The 24,332-nt window shown below is 35.1% G+C and overlaps 1 protein-coding gene across 7 annotated transcripts in view; it reads right to left on the bottom strand.

Moving 5' to 3' along the window:
* The window catches only part of DIAPH2 (diaphanous related formin 2), an 865,471-nt gene that overhangs the window by 551,051 nt on the left and 290,088 nt on the right, over positions 1 to 24,332 (bottom strand). For all 7 annotated transcript variants that reach the window (XM_082447366.1, XM_082447367.1, XM_082447365.1 and 4 more), the window contains 2 exons: positions 23,013 to 23,327; positions 21,010 to 21,124 (listed from right to left, as the gene is read on the bottom strand). In XM_082447366.1, the coding sequence (XP_082303492.1) occupies positions 21,010 to 21,124; positions 23,013 to 23,327 (430 nt within the window). The remainder of the gene's footprint in view (positions 1 to 21,009; positions 21,125 to 23,012; positions 23,328 to 24,332) is intronic.

The following is a 24,332-nucleotide window of genomic DNA, read 5'->3' as shown; positions in this document are numbered from 1 at the left end:
GGTGCTTCTCCCACTGGATTAGCACGAAACGCCCTCTAGCGGACAACAATAACAGTGTCTTGTCACACTGGTGTGATATCATCAATTCCGAGGTAAAATGCAGAGGTTTTTTGCTTTTCCCCAGAGTTTTTATTTTCATAAATACTTTACGAAAGTGTGAATCAGTCATGTTAAAAAAAATAGATTCCGTGTTTTCTCTGTAATAAAGTCATTCTAACTTGCTCTCATTCCAACATGTCTTTTGAGAGAGAAAGAATACAGTAAAGTTGCTGCTAGCACAGGAATAACTGCACAGCACCTTGTATACGACCTTGGAAGCAGTCATGATAGGAACATCGTTCATTACCTGAATTTTGTCAGGCAATGTTCTGCTCGAGATCTTCTTCCCAACATCTTTTCAACTAGGAGTAAATTTCTAGACCTCTTTTCTGATTCCCCACTTAGAGACAGTCCCAGTGTTCTTCCTTTGTACTATCTTCCACATAAATCTTCCTCATTAATTCTGCTTGTAGGCATTGGTCATATCACACTACGCAATCCCATTCCCTGAGCTATAACCATGTGTGGCCATCACACGTGGATTACTACGGCTATACAAAATGCAAAGCAAAATCAGACTGCCTAATAACACAAAAATACTAATAAAACCTTAAATAAAAGGAACAAGAAAACTACTGTTTGGGGAAGTGGCAGGAAAAAGATGGGCAGGTCATTCTGTACCCTGCCTGTGGCGTAAAAGAGAAAGAAACATGGTGGTCTGAGATATAATATGTTTACTGCTATAAAATGTCATCCAGTAGCAGAATTTCATCAGGAAACTTCTGCTCTAGATCTCCTTCCCCAAATACCTTCAGTTTGGAGCAAGTACCAAAGTATCAAAAGGAATATGGTAGACAACATAGCTTGTGTTAAAAAGAGAAAGAATAAATCCTTATCTACTATATGCTTTTATTATCTTGGTTATCACTGTTCTTTATCCAGTCACCTTTTGACAGTTCGATTGAGGTTTAATGCCAACTAACCAGTTGAAATACCATCATAAATAATCTTCTTGTTTAATAGGTCCAAATGGATCCAATCTCCCTATACTCATCATATTAACATTTCAGGCTAAACAGTGGTCTAGCAGCATGCACATCAAGGATATCCCCCTATAGTTGTGAAACATATATCTATGAACTTTCAATTATTATCACAAACCTCAGGCATTACAAAAATTTAGTTAGGGTGTAGGTCTTCATGTGCTTGACCACCTGGAGAGGCAAATATATATATTCCAGGGGAAAAAGATGATGAGGGCAACTCTTTGAAAAGTTGTTACAGACCAATATTTTCATTACTTCTTTGCTATACTGTAAGTATTTTGGAGTATTTCTTCTTTCTAAAGAAACGTTGATAAGTTGAGGCACAGTAACCGCACTTAAGGCACACTGAAGTTTATACCACTAGCTTAGAGACAGAGAAAACAAACTGTTGGTTATATATGTGTTCACATATATACAATAAGCTGTTTCTTCTGATCATCCATTATGGAAATGGTGCTTTTATAATATACTAACTTCTCAAAACACTACACTGATTAAACAGAAAACCTCTGATAGCTACTGATACGATGCTACTATATCCCCAGTGAATAGCAAGAAAAAATAAGTGACGATTTATTGCAGAGCATTTTGCATTGCATTTTATTGATGAAATGTTAAAGGGAAAACGATATCAAGGCAATTAGCAAATTCATAAATTATAGCATTAAAAACATGCCATGAAACAGAATGCCTAGGTTTGAATCATCATCCCCTCATTTATTAGTATCTGTGTTATCTTGGGCAAGTTATGTAACTTTTCTGTTCCTTACTTTCTTCATATATAAAATGGGACTAATAATAGTAAAGTCAAGGAGTTTATTGAGAAGATGTAATGAGTTAATGCATGTAAGACAATTATAACAATGCTCAGCACAGAGGAAAAGCTATGGAAGTGTGAGCCGTTATTATTATCATTTCCTTCCCAGCCTCCATTTGTGAGTTTATTTAAATTGGATTTTCTTTTTAATGCACAAGACTTCAATCATTCACCCAGAGGTCAGGAAGTATGAAAATTGCAATTAAGGATGCTGCATTTTGAAGTAAGAGGGTGCTGAGAAAAGAGAGAAAATGCTGAGATACATTCCAGATGCCAGTGATATTGACATAACAATTATAGCAAATATAACTCTCCAGGTCAATATTTGCCTTACTCCCAACAAAGACAAATAATTAAGCACCTTTAGTGGAATTAGCTTCCTGCTAGCAAAGGAAAAGTAAAGAAGAGGAGAGAATGAAGCAGCACAGGGCAGGAAGCACGGCAGGAAACACTCCAAGGGGAGCATGAGGAATGAAGGCCAGTAGTCATGCTCAGTGCTGCCTGGCGTATGAGCAGCATGGGCTGGGCTGCCTCTGGAGGGCTACAACACTACTGCGCAAATGAAAGAAGCTGGATGCAGACCTGCGGATACACAGCTTGGCAAGTAGAGCTTGCGCCAAACTGCAGCCCTAGTCAGACCTGCAGTAGGGCATCCCTGTGCAATAAACAACCATAACAGAAGTCCTGGCCCTACGGTACCATGCCCCTAGAAAGAGCCTCTCTGGAATATCGAAATGGAAAGACTGGGGTTTTCCAAGCCTGGCACAAATTGCTTTTTCTACTGCTTAGCTTTCTACTGTCTCTAGGTTGAAGCTGGCCTTTTCCCTTTGTTAAAGTCCCAGTATGAGGGAAGAATTCCTGAGCAGGCCAGAATCCACTTTAGTCTAGGGCATGCACAAATGACTGAGATTTTATGTAGAAATGTAGACAAGTTATATAAATTTAAAGATAGGCTTATGTGTGCAACTTATATAAGACACTATAATATGTTGGTTACCCTTCTACATACCTATGCACATGCATGACTACACATGTTTTAAAATCTCCATTCTGATAACATTTTTAGAAGACAAAAAACCGATGACTAGAATTGTGTGATCCCTTTTATACATTACTATTTCAAAATGTCAAGTGATAAACAAACACTGCAAACAGAAGAGAGACCAATAACCTAAAAGAGTTGCTTTGAAACTTTCTTATATACCTTCCAGAGGCCTTCCAAAAAAATTTCTCTGGAGTTCACTAATCAAATAAACTAAGCTATATTAGATGCAGGTTAGCATATCTCAATTGCAATATGCTTTCCATATGTGCTAGAATGCTGTTTGAAAAGATTATCATACAGAGAATTTGCATTATCTTCCTGAGTACAATTCTCCCATGCTTTCACAAACGTAACTGTCATACTGGTGCTAAAACACCTCTCTGCTTACATGAAATGAAGTAAAATATCACAAATGATATATACCAATGGTCATGAATAAAGTTGGAAAGCTCAACCAACCCACTGAAGATACAGATTTGGTGCTAAGTTTTCTGGGTTATAAAGACAAGGAAATAATTAACAATCACAGTTGCTTTACTAATTCTGCTCATTCTGTAGGACTAAGTTATCAGAGAGAGAGCTGCTTAAGCACGAAGCACCAAGAAATGAGTGAGAAGGCCCTTTAGTATCTATCATAAATAATACAACCACAGGAAGAACACTTTAAAAGTTAACATGAACATTTTTGTCACATATGTATAATCCATTTTGGCAATTTCCCAATAATTAATTAACGCTATATTTACTCGCAACTCGTAGAACAAGATGATGCAAAACCTTTTAAAATTTCCTAGATAGAGGGTGTTATTTCTATCTGGAAAGCGGACTTTGGAATCTGGTGCTTCAGGCCATTTAGTAAAAGATCCGAAAGAAATGACCTATATTTCTTTCTGAACTCGACGATAGGATTTTTATCAGTACACTTTCGGTGCCTCTCAGGCACACAAAGAAGGTAAAGATCTTCCTTAGATCACAGATTTAGTTGGAATGAGAATAAAATTCTCTTCTCACCAGAGCAAAACTGTTCATTTCGTAATTAATTCATACTTAGTGCACAATGTGACCTCAGCCTAGCATAAATCAAAAGAAACACTTAAAAGTGCAATGTTCATTTGACCAAATAGTTAAACACAGAGGAAAAAGTAAAGCTTGTCTTTACAGTCAAATCAAAAGAGGCACAAACCCCTAGAGTTGAAGCAAAGGTTAATGCCAAAGAGATACATCTTATTTCCATGCATCAACACTGAACTAATTCAAACTGCACTGTATTTCCTACCTTTGGAAATACTAGCGTAGTATATCCAAAGATGGTTTTCTCTTGATTATTATTACATTGTTTTAATCCTCTGACCACTTTTTCTGTCAACACCATCCTTCTCAGCCTTTTCTGATTCTAGTGTGGCTAGAATAGGATATTTATTGTACAATACTTTATTTGACTCAAGCCCCAAACCTCTGAGTAATCAGATTCCTTGTGTTTTCCTTACCCCCCGGTACCCAACCCATCAACAAATCCTGTTGGCTTCTGCATCTGAAGATATGTGTTTGAAATTCCCCAATTTATATGCTTTTAAAATGACTTCCCTTAATTAACCACCACACTTAATTGTCCACCTAAGGAATTCTCTATCACATCACTATATTATATCATCTTTAGGATACCTAACACCAACTGAAATTCATATTAATTTAATGACATGTTTATTATTATATTGTTTCTGTTAGACTGTAAGTTCTAAGACAATCAAGATCACATCTACTTTAATTACAGCTATATCCCCTCCCCTCCACCCAAGGATAGCATTTGGTACAGAGTAGGTGCTCAATACTTTTATTTGTTAATATAAGACCGTATAGAAAAATAAACTTACTGGTAACTATTAAGGGACTCAGAATTTCTAGAAAGATTGTTTACTATATACTTCTTGAAAATAAAAAATACATTTCTGAGAAAATATAAGCAGTTCCCGCAAAAAAAGAAAATCATATTACTGTATTAATTCTGTAAAACAAATGCCATAGTGAGGTGACAAGCATATCATACCACCCCTAACAGTCTTTATCATGAATTTAGTTTTCCTTTTATTGCATATTCTAACTGCTGTCGTTTTCACTCCCATTTCCAAACGTCAAAATACAGATTGACCCCAAAGCCCACTGGAACTTTTTGGTCAAATTGTGTTTTAGGAAGCAATGAGAGGACTCAGATAAAAATAGGGCAATGAGAATAACTAAGCAGAAACTTTCTGGAAAATACTGTCTGTCATTGAATACAGTGGTTCAATTAACATGTAACAGGTTAAGCATGTCTAACCAACAACAATGAAATAATTTAGATCCTAGGAAATTCTTGAAGGTAGTAGAAATAATTATCTTGACTTTAAGTAAGCAAGCAAGGCCGCAAGTACAGAAATACAGGGATTCTGTCATGACAAAACAAGATAAACAAAATCCTTTTTCACCACTGGGAATTCAGTTACTCATTCTGTGGGTCACAGGCCTAATGGAGCAATAAACATTCTGAGAAAACTAGTAGTGTATAGCATATGATAGAAATTCAATACATATTTGTTGAATGCGCAAATAAGACAAGGAGGACACAGCCTCAATGGCAGCTTGGAGGAATTGCTAGAATAATGCTGTTATCTCATTTCTACAGTAAATTAGTCTCCATGTAGGCCATCATAACACACAGAAATATAGCTCCCAAGCGTCAGGAGATCAGTGGATCCAAGATTTGTGAAACGTAAATTTGTCACTATGTTGATTATGCAGGTATCTGGGTCCACTGGGAGAGGGGAGATGTGCACGTCTGAGGGAAATAGGTGAAAAGAGGACTATTTTACAAAGTTTAGTTATACTGAATTTAGACACGTTATTATATGCACGGTTTATAAAAAACTATTTCATCTTTCACTAAAATTTAGTCTCAAAAAAAATCTTCAATCACTGCTCAGTAATGGAGATGAGCAGAGAATATCTCTTGGGAAATGTATTGTCCACAGCCAGCAAATTCTGTACAGTGGTTAGCATATTAATATATTAAGTCTATTAGATGGTATATTTAACTCATAGCTGGTGCCTTCACTAGAAGTTATTAGTACATCAAAATATTGTCCATTCTGACTGGCAAAGAGCTGTCTAATATTACATGTGCCCCAGTTGCCCACCTCTATATGGTAAAGGAAACAGGTTGCTTTAATTCTATACATTTCAGGGCACACATACTAAAGAGTGAAGGCATTATTAAAATATTAATTGCTTAGGTAGAAATAGAGACACAGATGTAGAGAACAAGCGTATGGACACCAAGGGGGGAAAGTGGTGGTGGTGGGGTGGGGTGGGGGGGTGGGTGTGGGATAAATTGGGAGATTGGGATTGACATATACACAAATATACAAATATGTGTAAAATAGATAACTAATAAGAACCTGCTGTATAAAAAATTAAATTAAATTAAATTAAAAAAACATTAATTGCTTAAGTTTTGTATTTCTATTATTCAGATATACATAATATAAATAATAAAGTAGGGCATACTTTCATTTCGTCTCCAAAGATCACAATGATGAATTTTAATATGATAAGTAAAATACTGATGTTCTATAAGCAGCCATTCCACAGACTCCAATGTCCTGGCAACTCTGTTAGTTTCTGCATGGAAAGTTGCTTGGTTCCAAGGTGAATTTCCTTAATGGCAGTGTTCAGGCTAAAATTTGTTCAGAAATACTCAAAGCAACCTTATTCTAGGTAAACTGATAGGTTTCATTATTCATAATGTGCAACTATTGATATGTTACAAATGCACATATTAATATCACTAACATATCAAATCCCATTTATATAACCTCTTTTGCTGATTCAAATTTCAAATATTTTCTGTAAACCCTCTAATCCGACCTTAATTCAAAATTGGAAAGTGCAGAAAATTTGAAGGGAATGCCCATTGGAAACCAAACATTTTAGCAAGCCAGTACTGATGTACATTCAATAGATGATTCTTATAAATGATCAGGTGCTTTTCATACAAAAAATAAAAATGACATAGCATGATTTCAATTTAATAACTGATTTGACAAAAACTGTTACAAAATTAAACTTTCCACAATCTTTCAAATGGTTTACACATTTTCAGTAACTTGGCTAAAGCAATCTATTTGAAACAATATAAAAAATGTTTGTTGATAAGTTGAAATATTGATTCCTTACGGTCAAAGAAACATGCCATGCCTGCAACTGCTACACACAGTCACCTCCTAGGAGACATTTGGAAATGACCTTGAAACTCAAAACCCCAAACTTCAAAAGACTATTAGGAAAGCATTAATATTTACATTATACATGTGAAATGTAATTTAGGTACCTATATTACAGTATTTCTAGGAGTCAGATGAACTGGAGGCCTCCAGGAGGAGAGAACATTACTGACAGACTCTAACCCCCTCCTTTTTACTAAGGGTAGATAGTAGGGGATAATGATCAATATATAAATACTATATCAAATATAAGACATAGCGATATCTGTTAAGAATTCTCACTTTTAACAGAACAGTGAAATAAACTTGCAAAACATTTTGCAGTAATTCCTAATAAAGGAATTCTGAAACCCTTCCTACAGAGCAGTTACAGTAGGAAAGACTTTTTGTTAAGAATTAATACACAGTTGGAGGGCTTAAAACAACAGCAGCAACTGCTGTTAAGAGTTTTTCATGTCCTCCTCAAGTTGCAAATGCCACTTCAAGATTTGATTCTAAAACAAGGACACTTAGATGCCAAGAAAGAATAATATTGTTCAGACACAGAAGCAACTCAGAAATGTGGATAGTCTGGAAATTCTCCCACAGCTAGCGTCTATCACTGAACCAGACTAACTCTCTTCCCTGCTGTCACACCCATTCTGGCTTCCAGATAAACCCCAGACCTGCATAGGCATGTATCGGGCCAGTGGAAGTGGAATGTGGTTTCTATGATATATACTTCATAAATGAATAAAAGGAACCTAGATTACCGGTTATATGACTGACTGAACCACTTACATAAATGAACTGGAACCTGGCAGTTTGTAGCATAAGTAAGGGCACTGGGTTCAAGCTCAACTTTGCTATCTTCTACCCTTGTCACCTTTGGGCAAGCCACTTAATCTTCCTGTGACTCAGTTATTTCATCTATAGAACTGGAGATAAGAACATCATCTCATAGGTTTTCTTTCCTGAGGATTAATGAAATGATTTCATATATATAAAAAGTTCAGAAGAATGTATGGTATGTAACAAACACTTTTTGAATCAACTCTTCTCTGTCACTATATCCATATTCTCCCATTAGATAAACACTGAAGTTCTAGTTCACATGTATGTTCGTGGTTGTCAACTGCTGAGTGGCTAAGAAATGCAGAGTACCCTTGGTAACCAGCCAACAGAACACTCACAGACCAGACTGAATCTACCACAGTTCATGAATGAATTCATTTTACATGTATTTATTGCAATTCTAACCATATCAATCCTGAGGTGTTTGTTGGACCCTTACCAACAATATCGCTGTTGCTACAAGAGACAAAAAATGGAGATGGAGGAATTAAGACAATCTACAGAAAGAGAGTCTTACAACTTAAAATAGCACCCCAAACAGGACAAACCCATTGTAATCCTTATGACCATAAAGAAATTCAATAGTAGATACACAGTTTTCTGTAATGTGCACTCTAGAAGAAACTTAAGGTATGAGACAGGACCAATATGGGTTTTCCAAAGGCTAAGAGCACATTTTTCTCTCTGCTAACAAGGGTTTAAAAATTATCTTTGAAAAGTCTTTAAACAAGCCCTAGTAGATCTTGCCAAAGGACAGTTGTTTTCACAGCTTCTTTTGTTTCTTACTCCTAATCCAAAAAACCACAAATAGGCCTGAGCTAAAGATACTGAAATGTAAGAAAAAGACCACTATAAAAACATTTAATTGCCTTTACCTTCCAATTATACCCCCAACAGTTCCATACATTCATTCTACTTTATTAAAGCAGATAACTGAAAGCTGTCACATACATCTCATAAATACTAAATTATAAAAAAAAAAAGATTAGCCATTTGTAGTCACTTGTAATATTCATAAAAATCAGAGCAAACTCTTAAGACTACTACTTTATTAGATCCTAACTAAGGTCTAGTCTAAAACTTATTTATTGGTAATAACTCCCAAGCAAATATTATGCAATACATAAACATCAAGGCACAAATATAATCTGCCCACCAAGGAAACTGATAATGGTATTTTGAAAAAATTATAAAATTTAAGAGAGATGATAATAATAGCTGATAACAATAAACAATTGCCTCGATGTCTCTGAAGGTATGAAGAAATGTAGACTATCACTGAAACAAAGTGAAAATGATACCATAATATTAGGATAATGATGAAAAGGCTTTGTACAAGTTACTATCTCTCTCAAAAAAAGCTTAGTTAAAATATATTCAGTTATGTCCCTGAAAATAGCAAAATTAAGAATTAATTGGCTTGCCTTTTTTTTCTACAAGATTAATAATATATGGTTATATCCTGATCTGGTAAGGTACTAAATTTAAAAAGCACTTTTTTTTAAAAAAAAAATTATTTATTTATTTATTTTTGGCTGCGTTGGGTCTTCGTTTCTGTGCGAGGGCTTTCTCTAGTTGTGGCAAGCGGGGGCCGCTCTTCATCGCCGTGCGCGGGCCTCTCACTATCGCGGCCTCTCTTGTTGCGGAGCACAGGCTCCAGACGCGCAGGCTCAGTAGTTGTGGCTCACGGGCCTAGCTGCTCTGCAGCATGTGGGATCTTCCTAGACCAGGACTCGAACCCGTGTCCCCTGCATTAGCAGGCAGATTCTCAACCACTGCGCCACCAGGAAAGTCCTAAAAAGCACTTTTGTAAGTCTTCAATATTAAACAATTCAAGAACCCTACAGTATGAAGCTGTTGTCAGGCACTGCTACCGCAGAAAGCAGACGCTATCAAGTTCATATCTACTATAGAAAAAGCTGTTTAAAATAGTTGACAGTTATCTTTGTCATCATATTGTTTAAATTGGTTATAACACCACACCAAGATCATGAGTTCAAGGCTTACTGAGTCAGTGACCTTGTTTGTGCACCATGGGCACAAACTCTACCCCTAACCCACTGTCATCATAAATGAGTATCACTGGTCATAAGAAACATTAGGCAAAAATAGGTGAAATGATCAGTTTAAAAACATTCTTACCGCTGGAAATCAAAATAGTTTCATGCCCTATTAATTATGGTAGTTAGCATCATCTTTTTATACGATGACAGACAACATTAGTAAACCAAACAACAAGCAGAAAATAATATGAAAAATCTCACTGCTTTCATAGGTTATATATAAGTGAACCTAACAAACACCATGGCTAATTAGAAGTCATCTCAGGAAAGGATAAAAAATTTTAAATTTGTAAGGAATTTTACATTCTAAAGGAATCCCTTAGCTAAACTATATCTCCGTCGGAAATAATTTTAAAAGGGCTAGATGTGTCCCCAAATCCTGCTTCAAATCTATGAAATTAATTTCCTATGATTTTACCTTTATATGTGTTCAGTTTATGCCCTAAAGTGGATTAAGAAGCTGTGTAATGCCAAATGATAATATTACTTATACAATGAATGGCTATAAAACTATGATACAAGGATTTTAGAACCATATTCTGATCCATCATACAGATATATTAACGTTTGATAATACAATAAATTATTAAAATACTTAAATTGTCAGCATTGAGAAAACGAAAGCATGTGAAATAGAATAGAAATGCCAATAATTAACAAGAATGTGATCTGATTGGTACTGAAAGAGCAAATAGTAAGTAAAACCTAGGAGAGGAGTGATAGCATCTTTATTATTGCTGTTAATGGAACAAAAGGTACCTAATCACACTAGTTTCTCTTTTCAAAGACAACTACAAATATCCTAATAGCATCACATGTCAAAGAGTAGTTACTTTTGCTGCCTTCTATTAAAAGCAATTACATGCTAGGAAACATCACATTGCTCACACATTGCCAGGAGCATGTTATCAGTCTATTCTTATCACGTGAAGCCAGACACAGTCACCTCTCAGTAAGCCATTCACATGGAGGGAACATTGATAATTCACAAGAGTTATATCTGCCATTTGAATGCATCACATAGTTTGTTTAGGCTCCTATAAAATTAATTTAAATTAAAAATATGATCCTTAAGCCAGTGTTAACACATGACAAAGAGCATGAGGTAATGGTGCTGGGGAGGCAGGGAAACATCAGACTAGTATTAGTACTGGGTCACTGGATAAACTAAAGGCACACCACACATATGTGGAGAACCTAGCCAAGAGTGGCTAGGAACTTCAATATATTGTCACTCTTTCTAGATTGGTTTTATATTGGGAGCTATGTTTTTCAACACACCATATGTACATTTTGTTTGTTTGTTTGTTTAGTGGGCAAACTGATTCATTCAGTTCTGTCACTTTATGAGTATAATTTTACTGGGTCGTATTAATAGAAATACATTAATACTCTACATAAGCTAGGTAGCATTGAGTGCACAAGAATAAAGTACTTAAAAGGGCAAGATCACATAAATAGCCTATCCTTGTCCTGTGGGACAGACAAGCGGATCTTGAAATGAGGTTTTTGATAATAGAGCTTTAATTGGCACAATCATACTACAGAGAGATGCAGTGGTGTTGAAAAGCACAGGCTGTGGATTCAGTCTCGCTCTAATGCACCCTATCTCCATGACTTTGCCCACAGAGTAAACAAAGCAGTGGTGAAGCACATGGGCTGCGGAATCATCCTGCTTGAGCTTGATTTCTACCTCCACTTTGTTCATCTGTAAAATGGCTACAATCATATAGTACCTACAGCATAGGATAGATGAAAAAATTAAATGAAATAATCCACGGAAAACACTTAACAAAGAATCTGGCATATAGTAAGTGCACAACAGATATTAACATTTGTAATTGTTAAAATTGTCAGTTTTGTTGAGTCTGTGATATGTATTTATCTTCATTCTCACAAGTTTTCGATTGATGGTTTTTCTATTTTACTGATCATTATTCTACTTTATAGTTGTTTAGAGACAATAAGAAACTAAGTAGTTTCCTTAGAATCAAACAACAAATCATGAAATAGACATTCACTTTAGCACACTAAACTTCTGTTTATTTAAGTGAGCCAACCATAAATTTTAAAAATTTATTGACTAAATAACCACAGGCCACTATGAAAAAAATCTGGCTTTCACTTTTGAAAATTTCAACAAAAATCTTTGGTAGTATACGCACACACACCTAAATGAAGTGAAATACTAAATCATAGGAACTTAAATGGCAAAATAACTTTAACAAACTACCACAGCCAGATTCAATTATGTAGATCTCTGGTATTTAATCAGTTACAAGAAGGATTTTCGAAAAACAGGTTCTATTATATATATCACCGAATGAATCATTAAATACACACACACTTCTTACTATGTGCCTAAACTTTGGGTTAGCACCCATACTTTATTTTATTTGCTTGGTACTATGAAACTAAGTACACATAACTGTAATTCTCTTGTGTGTTCATCAAACACACTTATACTTGCCAGAAGCTATACTACATACTGGGAAAAAACAGTAAACAAAATGGAAACACTTCTTCCTGCCTGCAAGAAGTCCAGTGTCTGATGGGGAGTCAAATGGATGAAGACAGTTATAATATATTATGAAGACTGCATTCTGACAGAAGTGTCATATAAACAGAAGCTAAATGAAGAATTGGTGAAGGTTCAGAGAGAAGTTGCAAAGCCTTGTAAGCATCTCTGTTCCAGGAACAAAAGAGTCCAGTCTGAGGATGTTTTAGGGGGAGTGAAGAGGCAAATGACCTTGAAATGCATGAGTTTAGATATTCCCTAGGAGACAATGGGTGGTCAGTGAAATGTTCCAAGCATAGGAGTGCCATGATAATTTATACTTTAGAAAGACAATTCTGATTAGGTTGTAGAAAACTGATCACAAGGAAAGAGGACTGAAGGCAGAGAGACCACTTAGGATTCTGTTGAAGTCATCAAGAAGAGAGATGTCATAGCATTTGTAATTACTGAGAAATCAAATTGTATATATCCATGTGGCAGGCAGCTTCTGAAATGGCTCCCAAATGCTCCCTGCCTCCTGGTATTCATGCCCTTGAGTAAATTTCCTCCCCCTGTGTGAAGCCTGGACCTAGTTAATTGCTTCCAATGATGAAATCGGGCTACAAAAGACTGTGACTTCCCTTTTGCTTCTATTCTCTATTCACTTCTTCTGGGTGTGCACAATTTGATGAAGCAAACTGCCTTTTGTCAGCTGCATTACTGAGAGGCCCATGAGGCAAGGAACTGAGGGCAGCCTCTGGATAAAAGCCAGCAAAGACGAATGGTGGCCCTCAGTCCAATAGCCCTAGAGGAACAGAATGCTGTCAAAAATCATATGGGTGAACATAAATCATCCTCCACTCAAGCCTTCAGATTAGATCACAACCCTGACAACACCTCACATGCAGCCTTGTGACAGACCTGCCCCGATTCCAGAAACTGTGAGAAAATAAATGTGTGTTCATTTAAGTTGCTAAATTTGGGGATAATTCGTTATGTATCAATAGCTATAGGCAACTAACATTATCCACAACAATAAAATAAAATAAATAAATAAATAAAAAAAAAATAAAAAGTTAAAATTCTTCCAACTTCCACAAAAATGTGAAGCCATTTTCAAGTGTAACTGTATTCCTAGGAACATGTGTTAAAATGGAACTGATATTTTTAAGTTATAATTTTTAATTTCTTGAGTCATCTCCTGTACAGTATCTGGAGGGCACTAAATAACAAAATTTAGCTCACTACTCAATCAACACACCTATAAGATGTTAAACATTGTTTTAAAATAATGATATGCTCATAGAAACAGAGATGAGCATTGTGGTTGTCAGAGGCAGGGGATGGGGGTAGGGGAATTGGGTGAAGATGCACAAAAGGTACAAATTTCCAGTTATAAAATAAATAAGTTTTGGTGATGTAATGTACAGCATGGTGACTATAGTGAACGATATACTGTATTGTATATTTGAGAGTTGCTAAGAGTAAATCTTAAAAGTTCCCCTCACAAGGAAAAAAAGTTTCTAACTATGTGAGTTGAGGGATGTTAACTAAACTTATTGTGGTAATCATTTTGCAATATATACATATATCAAATCATTATGTGGTACACCCTAAACTTACCCAATGTTATATGTCAATTATATTGCAATAAAACTGGAAAAAATAAAAACATAAGCAAATCAAAAACCAAAAAACAATGATATGAATGAAAATTATAATAATGATACCAAAAAACATAGTTTAAAATTAATGAAAACAAGATAACACCCAGATATTACTGAATAACCTATTAAAAATAAAGAATTAAATTTACTCTTACCAACAAGGACTAATTGACCAAAGAATTACTTATATATAATGCCTCAGAAAAGCTACCAGATTTGCACGTCCCTAAATTAAATATATTTCTCTTAAACAAATTAGAGAAACCTCTTGCCCTTACTTCTTATATCACGTAAAATATATAGTCTGGAACTGGTATAACTGCCATCAATATACAGTTGGACCAAAACACACCCCATTATAGTTTTATGTAGCTGTGTGAAAAAATTCCATGGGATTTCCATGTAAATAATTTCTATTTGCCAAAATAAAACTAATTTAGCTAGAACAATAATTCTAAATGAGAATGATTATCTGTGTGAATTGTAAATGCTATCAACTGAACACCTGTTATTGTGCCTAATCCATAGAATGTATATAAGCAAAAATTACCGAAATGGGGAGAGACAGTCTCACTAACTCATAGCTAAAAAGTGTCATATTAAAATAGCACAAGGTGTCTATAATGTTATAAAGCTTAACCTCAAAGGAGCCCCATGAAAAACTGATTTCATTACTTTATGTACCCCATGTATATTAATATATCCTTACCAAATGCCTAATGACATGAATGTGGATTCCTTCATTCATTATTAGAAGAGACAGACCTTAAGTCATAGCAATGCTTTACAACTGATAGATTCCATTCAAAAAAAGCCTTAAAAATTTTAGTCATAGAAAAAAATAACCTTATTCCCTTCCAAATATACAACTTCCTAGCTTTGGTTTAAGTTCTAAAGAACTGTCTTCAGTGCCAGAATAATAGGATTACACATCTCACCAGATAATACATGTGAAACTATAGCTTTAAAAAGGGATCAGTTAACTATGCAACAAAATGCACAAATTACTAAGGGCATAAAAGCCATTGTTACAACGTGGGGAAGTGATTAAGAACAAACCTGGGTTCAAACCTCAGCTTTGCCACTTACTAGCTATGTAAACAAGACATAATTCTTAATTCCCATAGCCTCAGTTTCCTCACCTATAAAACAATAATATAGGTTATCTAGGGCTGGTGTGAGGACTAAATGAGATATGTATTTAAAATGTTTATCACAGCTCTTGGGACATAGTAAATGCTTAATATATGTGCTATTACTGCTATTATTGTTATTATTATGATTGCTATTATTATTGTTATTAGTAGTGATGGTGTAGGTAGTAGTACAGTCACCATACCATCACCAATATGTAAAGAAAGAGCTATTTTGAAGCCTACTCATTCAGAAGGCTGAAGATACACTGCCTCAATTTCTCTTTACTATTAGTGACTCTTATAATTAAGTAATGGCATGGACCTCTGGCTCATGAATTCTTGTTTCCTCTTCCACAAGCCAACTGGAAATGAAAACATGAGTCATCATTAAGTTAAAACACTTAAAATGTTCATAATGAAAAAATCTTTGATAAGGCGATAATATATATATCCAAAGAATTTAGATATAATAAAAATGATGAAATTATATACAGGTATATATGGTTTTTAGCTGGCTGCCTGAAAAAATTATAGCCTTCTCGGTTTGTTCCCCTACATATTAACGCTTACACTAAGAAGCATGTATATTATGTCATTAAGATGACAAATTATTTGTTAAGACACCAGGTCTCTCAGGACACTTTAGCACCATTTATAAGGAGTGTGTGCTGAGACTGACATCTCATTATTTTCAAGTCAATTCCAAGACTTCCTGTGTTATAAAGACAGAGATAAATTTGATTTTAACACTTTTTTGTTTTTTTTCATTGATTTACTAAATATATAAGACTGTGTTAAGCAACCAAACAAGGGTGGGTATCTTCAAAAGCAACCAGCTGATTCTAAGACTAAGAAACACAATTTAAAATATGATCCTAGAGGAAAAGTGCTTTTACATAAATATATTTTCAGACTCAGTTCCACCATAATTTTGAAGCTAGCCCAATATTTCAAGCATTGCAAAATGATCTTTATATGCATTTGAAATATTTATAACACCTCAATTTTCTGTTATTAAAGCTAAATTGCACTACAGAAATATATTATTGAAGAAGCTAAACTTTATTAGCCTTCTATGTTTATTTCTTAAATTTCCTCCAAGCAACGTTAAAACCAAAGAAATTGCTTACAACTTCCACACACGCTATCTTTGTTCTTCCTGAAGCCTCTAGAGAACCCTAGAAATTCTAATTAGAATTAGCAGTTATAACCTACATATTTTATTATTTATTTCAAGTTTAGTTAATATTAACCATCATTACTTTAATTCTTATATAATATCACTATTATCTATAATTACTATAGATTTTTAAGGAAAATGACATTATTATTATAGCCTTGTTGTTCATATGTCCCCAAATATCATCAATTTGAATAAATAAAACTAGAACACATATGCAAATTCCAACAGTTACATGTATGATGTACAGTCCAAAGTATTGGGTGTGTTTGGGTTTTCCGTAAGATCTTACAGACAACAAACTTTTTGGCCAACCCAATACTAAGTCTTTTCCAACTGCCTCTAATATATACACTTTTTGTCATTAATCCAGAGAGCATTTTGAGATCTAGTTTGTCATACAGCATCATTATGGCTTATAAGAAGACCCTAAATATTATAAGCATGAGGACACAGGATTTGGGAACTAGAAGAAACTGTAGAGATTAAGAATTCATATTGATCAGGATATCGTCACATCTTGTCTAGCCTACTGGTATTGATTCACAATCAAAGATCCATCATCTATCTGTGAATTCCCATTACCTATCTGTCCTCCAAAGGCCCACTCAATGGCTAATCATCAAATTATTGGGCACCTAGGCTTAAAGAACAAAACCCCATTTCCTCAGTGTGAAATTCACCTCACCACCTTCACTCCAAGTCCCAGCCCAACAGGCTGTGCTTTCAACACAGCGTGCACTCCACCCTCTCCATATTTTGCTAATGGTGTTCTCTGCCTAGAATGCCTTCTTTCCTTCTCTCCCTATTGAAATTTTGCTTAAATTTCAAGGCCCAGAACAAATTATACCGCCTCTGGGATCTCCATTTGCCCTAGTCAAAATTAACTGTTTCCCTTTTGTGCTCCTTTGGCTTCTTAAAAATATCTAGGTTAACATTTAATAAAAATTGACTAAGTGGAGTATATCTCTTTCTCTCTCCATGACGAGATGAGTTCCCTGGTGCAAAGACAAGACCTTATTCATTTATCTCCCTCCTATTTAGTATAAGACCTTGCACATAGTGTGTACCCAACAAATACAAATTAAATGAAATGAGAGATCCATTCTCTCCTAAGACGGAAATATTTTGGATTATAATAGGAAATTTAGAATAATTTTCTCTACAACTCTAAGAATAAGTGATTCAAATAGAAAGTATAATTTGATGGTACTTTCCCATATTAAACATTTACACATTTAAATATTATAAGTATCAGAACTAGCCTATTTTAAAACATCTTTCTATTTAGCAATCTGAAGCAACTATAAACTCCTAAGAGAAACATTTTCTTGAAACACAGACCAGTAATGCTTTACAATGCACTTAGGGAGAACAGAGACACAAGCTTTCCAAACTCCTTGCAGGAGGAGGAAATTCTCAGAGGTTTTGGAACACTGGGTCTAAGAGTTTTGGAAATAGGTCTTAGAAACAACGAGTATGTTGCTCCTTCCAGAACACAGCTGCATGAGTGGCAAACAGCAGCAGAATAGGGGAAAAAGTGGTGCCCTGAAGCTAGGAAAGCCAGGGCAGTGTGGTTTGAGTTGCCTGGAGCCAGAGCCTCCAGCTGACTTCTTACTGATCCTGCCACCTATTGACCAAATTATGAATCAAGGCACTGCAAGTGACAAGGAACTTCAGCTGTTAGAGTTAAGATCAATCAATACTTATCAAAACAAATGGAAGTTTGCATCATTCAAATTTGTTTTGGCTATGTTATGGAATATGCTATGATGCTTAACTGTTCCTTTAAATGTCCCTTCAGAAATAAATCTTAGTAAAAGTAATGGTACTGAAAGGTGCTCCTGACCTAATTTGGACTCATATTCAAAATTAGGAAAGTAGAAGTAGTAGTAGTATCACATAGAAAATTCAGAGAATCAGAGTTAAGAGGAATGGAAATGCAGAATTCTCAGTAGTGAGTATGTGAGAGCCTTTACATGACTTTGGTTTTACTTGGCTTTGATTATGTTTTAGCAGCCAGAGTAAGAATGGTTTCTACTCTAACTGACTAGCTTTGCCATGTGCTGCTCAGAAGAGCATGGAAGTCTCTTGCTGAATTAACATTTGTAATAAGTGTCAATAACTAAAACAAAACATACACAAACACACACACAGCATCATGTTAAATGAAAGGGAAAGGGGAATTAATAATTTATTGAGTGCCTGCTATATCAAGCACCATGCTGGGTGCTTTAAATATATAACCTTATTTAACTCTCATACTTCTAGTTAAACATTAGTCTTTCTCATTTTATAAATGAGAAAATTCAGTCGCAGAGGTTACTAGTATCACAGCTGAAATACAAGAATGTATGACTCCATTTCCTCTGGGCTTTTCCCACTATACCACACTACCTTGAGAAACTCTCTAATGGATTTTATACTAACTTCCATGTCTCAAACTCCACCTTCTTCATTTGTAAAATAGAGTTTGGCTTAATCACTTCTAAGGTCCAGACAGACTCTGAAATTTTATGAAACCTATAATTCTTATGGGACTCAATACAAATATAACAATAAGTAAAAGAACAAATGCTCAACACGAAATGTGCAAATAACTGGAGGAAGTTGTTCACAGAAAAAGAGGTTAAAATTGCCTTTGAATAGAAGGAAAGCTACTCAACCTCACTCCTAATTTAAGGAGTAAAAATTATAACATGGATGATTTACCATTTCACCTCTGAGATAGGCAAAGTTTGTAGGGAAACAGATACCCATATGTATTTTAGATGTAACACTATAAATGGACACAAACTCTTTGGAAGGAAATTTGGTAATATCTATCAAAATTATAAATGCAGACAGCATTTTATCCAGGAATTTCACTTCTAAAATTTATCCTACAGATAGATCCTACGTGCACAAACGTATATGTAGATACACTTTCGCCGCAGCATTGCTTGCAATAGCAAAAGGCTGGAAATAATCTAAATATCCATCAATAGGGGACAGGTTAAATAAATTCAGATAGGCCCATACCAAAGAATTCCATGCAATGTGTAAAAAGAACAAAGTAGATAAACACAAACTACTATGGAATAATATCCAAGTATATAAAGTGAAAACAGAAAGAAGTAAAAAACAAAAAATGATATATACACATATGCTTCTAGAGGCATAGACTATTTCTAGGAGGCAATGTGGGAAATCAGTAAGAATGGTTTCTCTAGGGAAGAAGCTGTAAGTCTGCGACTGAAGGGATATGCTTACCACGCATCTTTTTATTATTATTATTATTAATACCTTGATATAAGCATGTTTTACTTTTTCAATTTAAAAAAAGTGATTATAATAAATAGTAATCTCTGGAGTCCTTGAAGAATCCTTTAAATGTGAAGTCTAGTAGAGCAAATAAGGGAAAAAAAAGACTTCAATGGCAGGAATTTTCTTAAATGTCAAAATTCTTCAGAATACTCTAATCACCCCAGATTTCTGTATGGGTGTGAGCTTCAATCTACAAGGAACAATAAATACAGTACAAGTACCTCCAGTGCGTAAGATAAGCTAGAAGGGCTGAAAAGGAATAATTTTCACCTCTCTCTCTCTCACTCTCTCTCTCTCTCTGAATCTTCCAAAATTCATATTCTCACATTCTAAGGCATGCTGTGACAAATCAGACAAATGAATGGTAAAGGTGCTAATTCCAAGGGCATGGGCGTGTGGAATATATCAATTTCTTAGTTGTAAAGACTCACTCAGGCTGAAAAAACTCCTATGCTTAAGTAAGCTATCAATTCTGTGATAGTTAGTAAAATAGTAATGTTAAAATGAAATACCAAAAATTCACAAACCACAATGATTAATTATGAGATTGAGAAGTTACCTATATAGTACCAAAATTATGTGTGAAATTCAAAAGTGGTTAAGGATCTAACCATAAAGAAGGCACTCAATTATCAAATCAGTAAAATATACTTATTAGGTACCAGATTTTGATATTATTCCAGACAATTTGCTTATAGAAAAAAACTATCAAATTTCCAAAAAAAACCAAATGGATTAGTACAAATGTAAAACTACATAAGCATGATGGCACCAATCTTACTCCAATTACATTATTTTCTCTTATATGGTGAATCAACAGATTCATCCCCTCTGCTTCTCAGTAAAAATGACAACTTTACAATAGAGGAGTATAAGTTACATATTAAACAATAAAAATAAAACCCATATTTTCAGGTGAATAATAACATTTATGCAAAATAAATTTAACAGGAAAAAAAGCTATCCTTCTTTCGTTGCTAGGTAAAATACAGTTAATACGTCAATCTAATTATGTTTGACTCTGCCCAAAAAATTATATATGTACACATTACTAGAAATTTTTAGCAAAGCACTGAATTCAATATATCAGAACAAGAACTCTATATTAAAAAATAAAATATACCTTTTATCTGGGTAGCGAAATTCAGTGCCAATTTTGCAAAGAGATCTGGATTTTCAAACTTCTCCTCCTTAACTTTCAACCAGAAACAGTTCTCAGACAATTCTTTGGGTTCAATCTGAAACAAAAGTAACAAAGATAAGTTTCTAAATTATTACTTCATATTTAATTTTTCAAAGAATTCACTTTCACCAAGGTTGAATGATATTACCTTTATTCATCTATCTACTAAATCAATTTTAGGATCTATCAAAACAACACTTTTTAAGTTAACATTCATTGGGAAAGTCATAGACTTCTACTGGTGTACAGAAAAATACACAACAGCAATAGGCCATGTAGCAAATTACATTTCAAAAAATCTTCTACTGGAAGGAATCTTATAAATAATTTAGTAAATCCCTCCCCCCAACTTACATACCTTCTTCTTGCTCCTGGATTTTTAACAATGGGGAAACTGAGATTCAGAAAAGTAAATTTCCCATGGTTGCAGAAAATAACCATAATAACTGACACTTAACATACCTCCTAAAATGTGTCAGGTACTCTTTTAAGTGATTTCACACATTAACTCATCTCATCTAATCCTCACAATAATCCTTTGAAGTAGGACCTGTTATTATCTCCATGTTAAAGATGAGGAAACCGAGCCCCAGGAAGTCTGAGTGGCTGCCCAAGCTAGTAAATGGCGAAGATGGCTTTCAAATCCAGGCAGTGTAGCTCCACAGAATTGTGCTCTCAGCCACTACACTGAAACCCAATATTAGAACTGTGCATTTTCCAGTACATATCATGATGCTTTGTGATATGTAAGTGCCATTACACTATATGCTTAATTGCTAAATTAACATATCATTACATTTACACACACAGATAACTGGGCCAGCAGCTTCTGGGTCCTATAGTTTGGTCGATTGTGCCTAACAAAAAATAACTACATTCCAAAAACATTTATACCTCATTTACTCTTATGAGCAAAGCATAAGTATATGCTTAATTTTAAAACTGATTTAACCATTATTCTGGTCAAACCAATTTAATATGTAGATATTGTCAGATATCACTGTAACTATGTTCTTGGAATAGACATTTACCCAAATGGTGGCCTGGGTAATTGTATTTTCATTAGATTAGTTCCCAGTGAATGTGGAATGTGTCAATCTTGATAATAAGCTTTTTATAAGACATGTTATTTGATAATAATAAAGCAAAATAACATTCAAGAGAAAAATCTTTCACACATCATATAAAAAAACAATTAGTTTATGTCTCTACTGAATACTGTCAGCGATTCCACACTATCTGAAAGTTTAAAACTAAAAAAAAACTAATAATTTTCTAAGAAAAAATAACTAAGATAAAAAGGCCCATTAGGGCTTCCCTGGTGGCGCAGTGGTTGAGAATCTGCCTGCCAATGCAGGGGACACGGGTTCGAGCCCTGATCTGGGAAGATCCCACATGCCGCGGAGCAACTAGGCCCGTGAGCCACAACTACTGAGCCTGCGCGTCTGGAGCCTGTGCTCCGCAACAAGAGGCCGTGATAGTGAGAGGCCCGCGCACCGTGATGAGGAGTGTCCCCCGCTTGCCACAACTAGAGAAAGCCCTCGCACAGAAACGAAAACCCAACACAGCCATAAGTAAAAATAAATAAATAAATTTTTTTTAAAAAGGCCCATTAATACAAAGATTATATTTAAGAATGTTATAGCAATTAAAATTAACATTGGTAAAAGAATCAAAATTATTTTTCATATACTAATCTCTAAAACCACTTTCACTTTGATTTTCCTTTTGTCTTCTATGTTAATTTCAAGTTGTCTGTGGAGTTTCCAATTCTCCAGCTATGAAAGATGAACATAAGATGGTGAACTCACAAGTGAAAGCAAAACAATCAGTGGTCATGTTCTCAATTATTGTATCATACTTATAAGTAGCAATACCATCATTCACACATTAATGAGCAACTATGACTAGACAAAGCCATAAAGCTATAGTCATAGTATTACCTTTGACCAATTGATCCTCTTCATGGACACCTCAGGTTTATATATTTTTTTATGCTTCATTCCATATGGCAAATCAAGTGTTCCTGGAGGAGGAGGAGGAACTCCTCCAAGGGGAGGTGGTGGAGGAGGTCCCCCAAACAAAGGCAGTGGTGATGCTATTCCATGTACCCCAGGTAAAGGAGGTGGAGGAGGAGGGGGACCTCCTCTGGGTAGAGGTGGCGCTGGTGGAGGTGGGGGCGGGGGTGGCCCAGCACCTGGCAATGGAGGTGGTAGGGGAGGGCCTGGAATTCCTGTTGAACCTGAGAGTCCATGTCCCTGAAATATAAAATAACCCAATGCTTATTTAAATGCTTACAGTAAAGTATAGTAGCAAAGAAAACTTATCAGTAGACATTTGTGGTTGGGTTGTTTAAGATTTATTTAATTTAGCAACATCTAAGGGCTTAAGAATACATGAAAAAGACTTGCATAGATTTTTGATAAGCATTCTAAACCCTGGATAATGACTAACTCTGCTCATATACTAAGGCTAGGAAAGTTGGCATGCTCAAAGATTTTGTGAAACACTCCTCCAAAATAATGAAAACTTACCTGTCATTATAAATATATGCAAAGAAGAAGTACTGTATATGGCTTGGGCCTGTTAAGACTAGTTGGTATGAATACAAGATGATTAATACAAAATAACTGATTTAATTCCCTTGGGGCCGATTAGCTTTACACGAAGAGTCTGTCTCATAGCACCAGTAACTTAGCTATCTTCTAATACCAAGAATTAATGCTAAGTAACATCCATTGCATAATAATACAGGTTTATCAATGTTTTTACATCTATTATTTCTTTTCATCCTTATTATAACCCTATAATGTAGGTTGGGTATTTTTATCTCACCGCTTATAGATGAGGAAACTGTAACTGCAAAGAGGTTCAATGACTAACCAAAGGTTGCACAGTCTGAAATATGATTAAGATTTACCTGTGGTTCTTCTCATATCTAAGGCAGTCCTCTTTCCACTACAACAGACTAGCTCCTAACGAATGGGTGTCAGCTGCCTTGAGTGGAATTAATTACAGCTTGCAGTATGAGCAGATTACAACTTATTTCTCCCACCAGAAAGGAACTTCAAGCTCATTCTCTAATAATGATGGATGACAGCTGACGGAGATCACTGCATTCCATATTGCCCACTTTTTGATTATTAATCTGGACCTGTTTCCTTAAACCATTACTGATGACAATGGTTTACTTTCCGAAATGAAAATGGATATGAAAGTGAGTTTGTTAATTATAAACATTCCTAAGAAAGTCCTACAAATGA

Source organism: Balaenoptera physalus (assembly GCF_965194825.1).
Source record: "Balaenoptera physalus genome assembly, chromosome: X".
Classification (NCBI taxonomy): Eukaryota; Metazoa; Chordata; class Mammalia; order Artiodactyla; family Balaenopteridae; genus Balaenoptera; species Balaenoptera physalus.
Note: the sequence above shows the minus strand (reverse complement) of the source record. Positions and strands in the feature narration are given on the sequence as shown.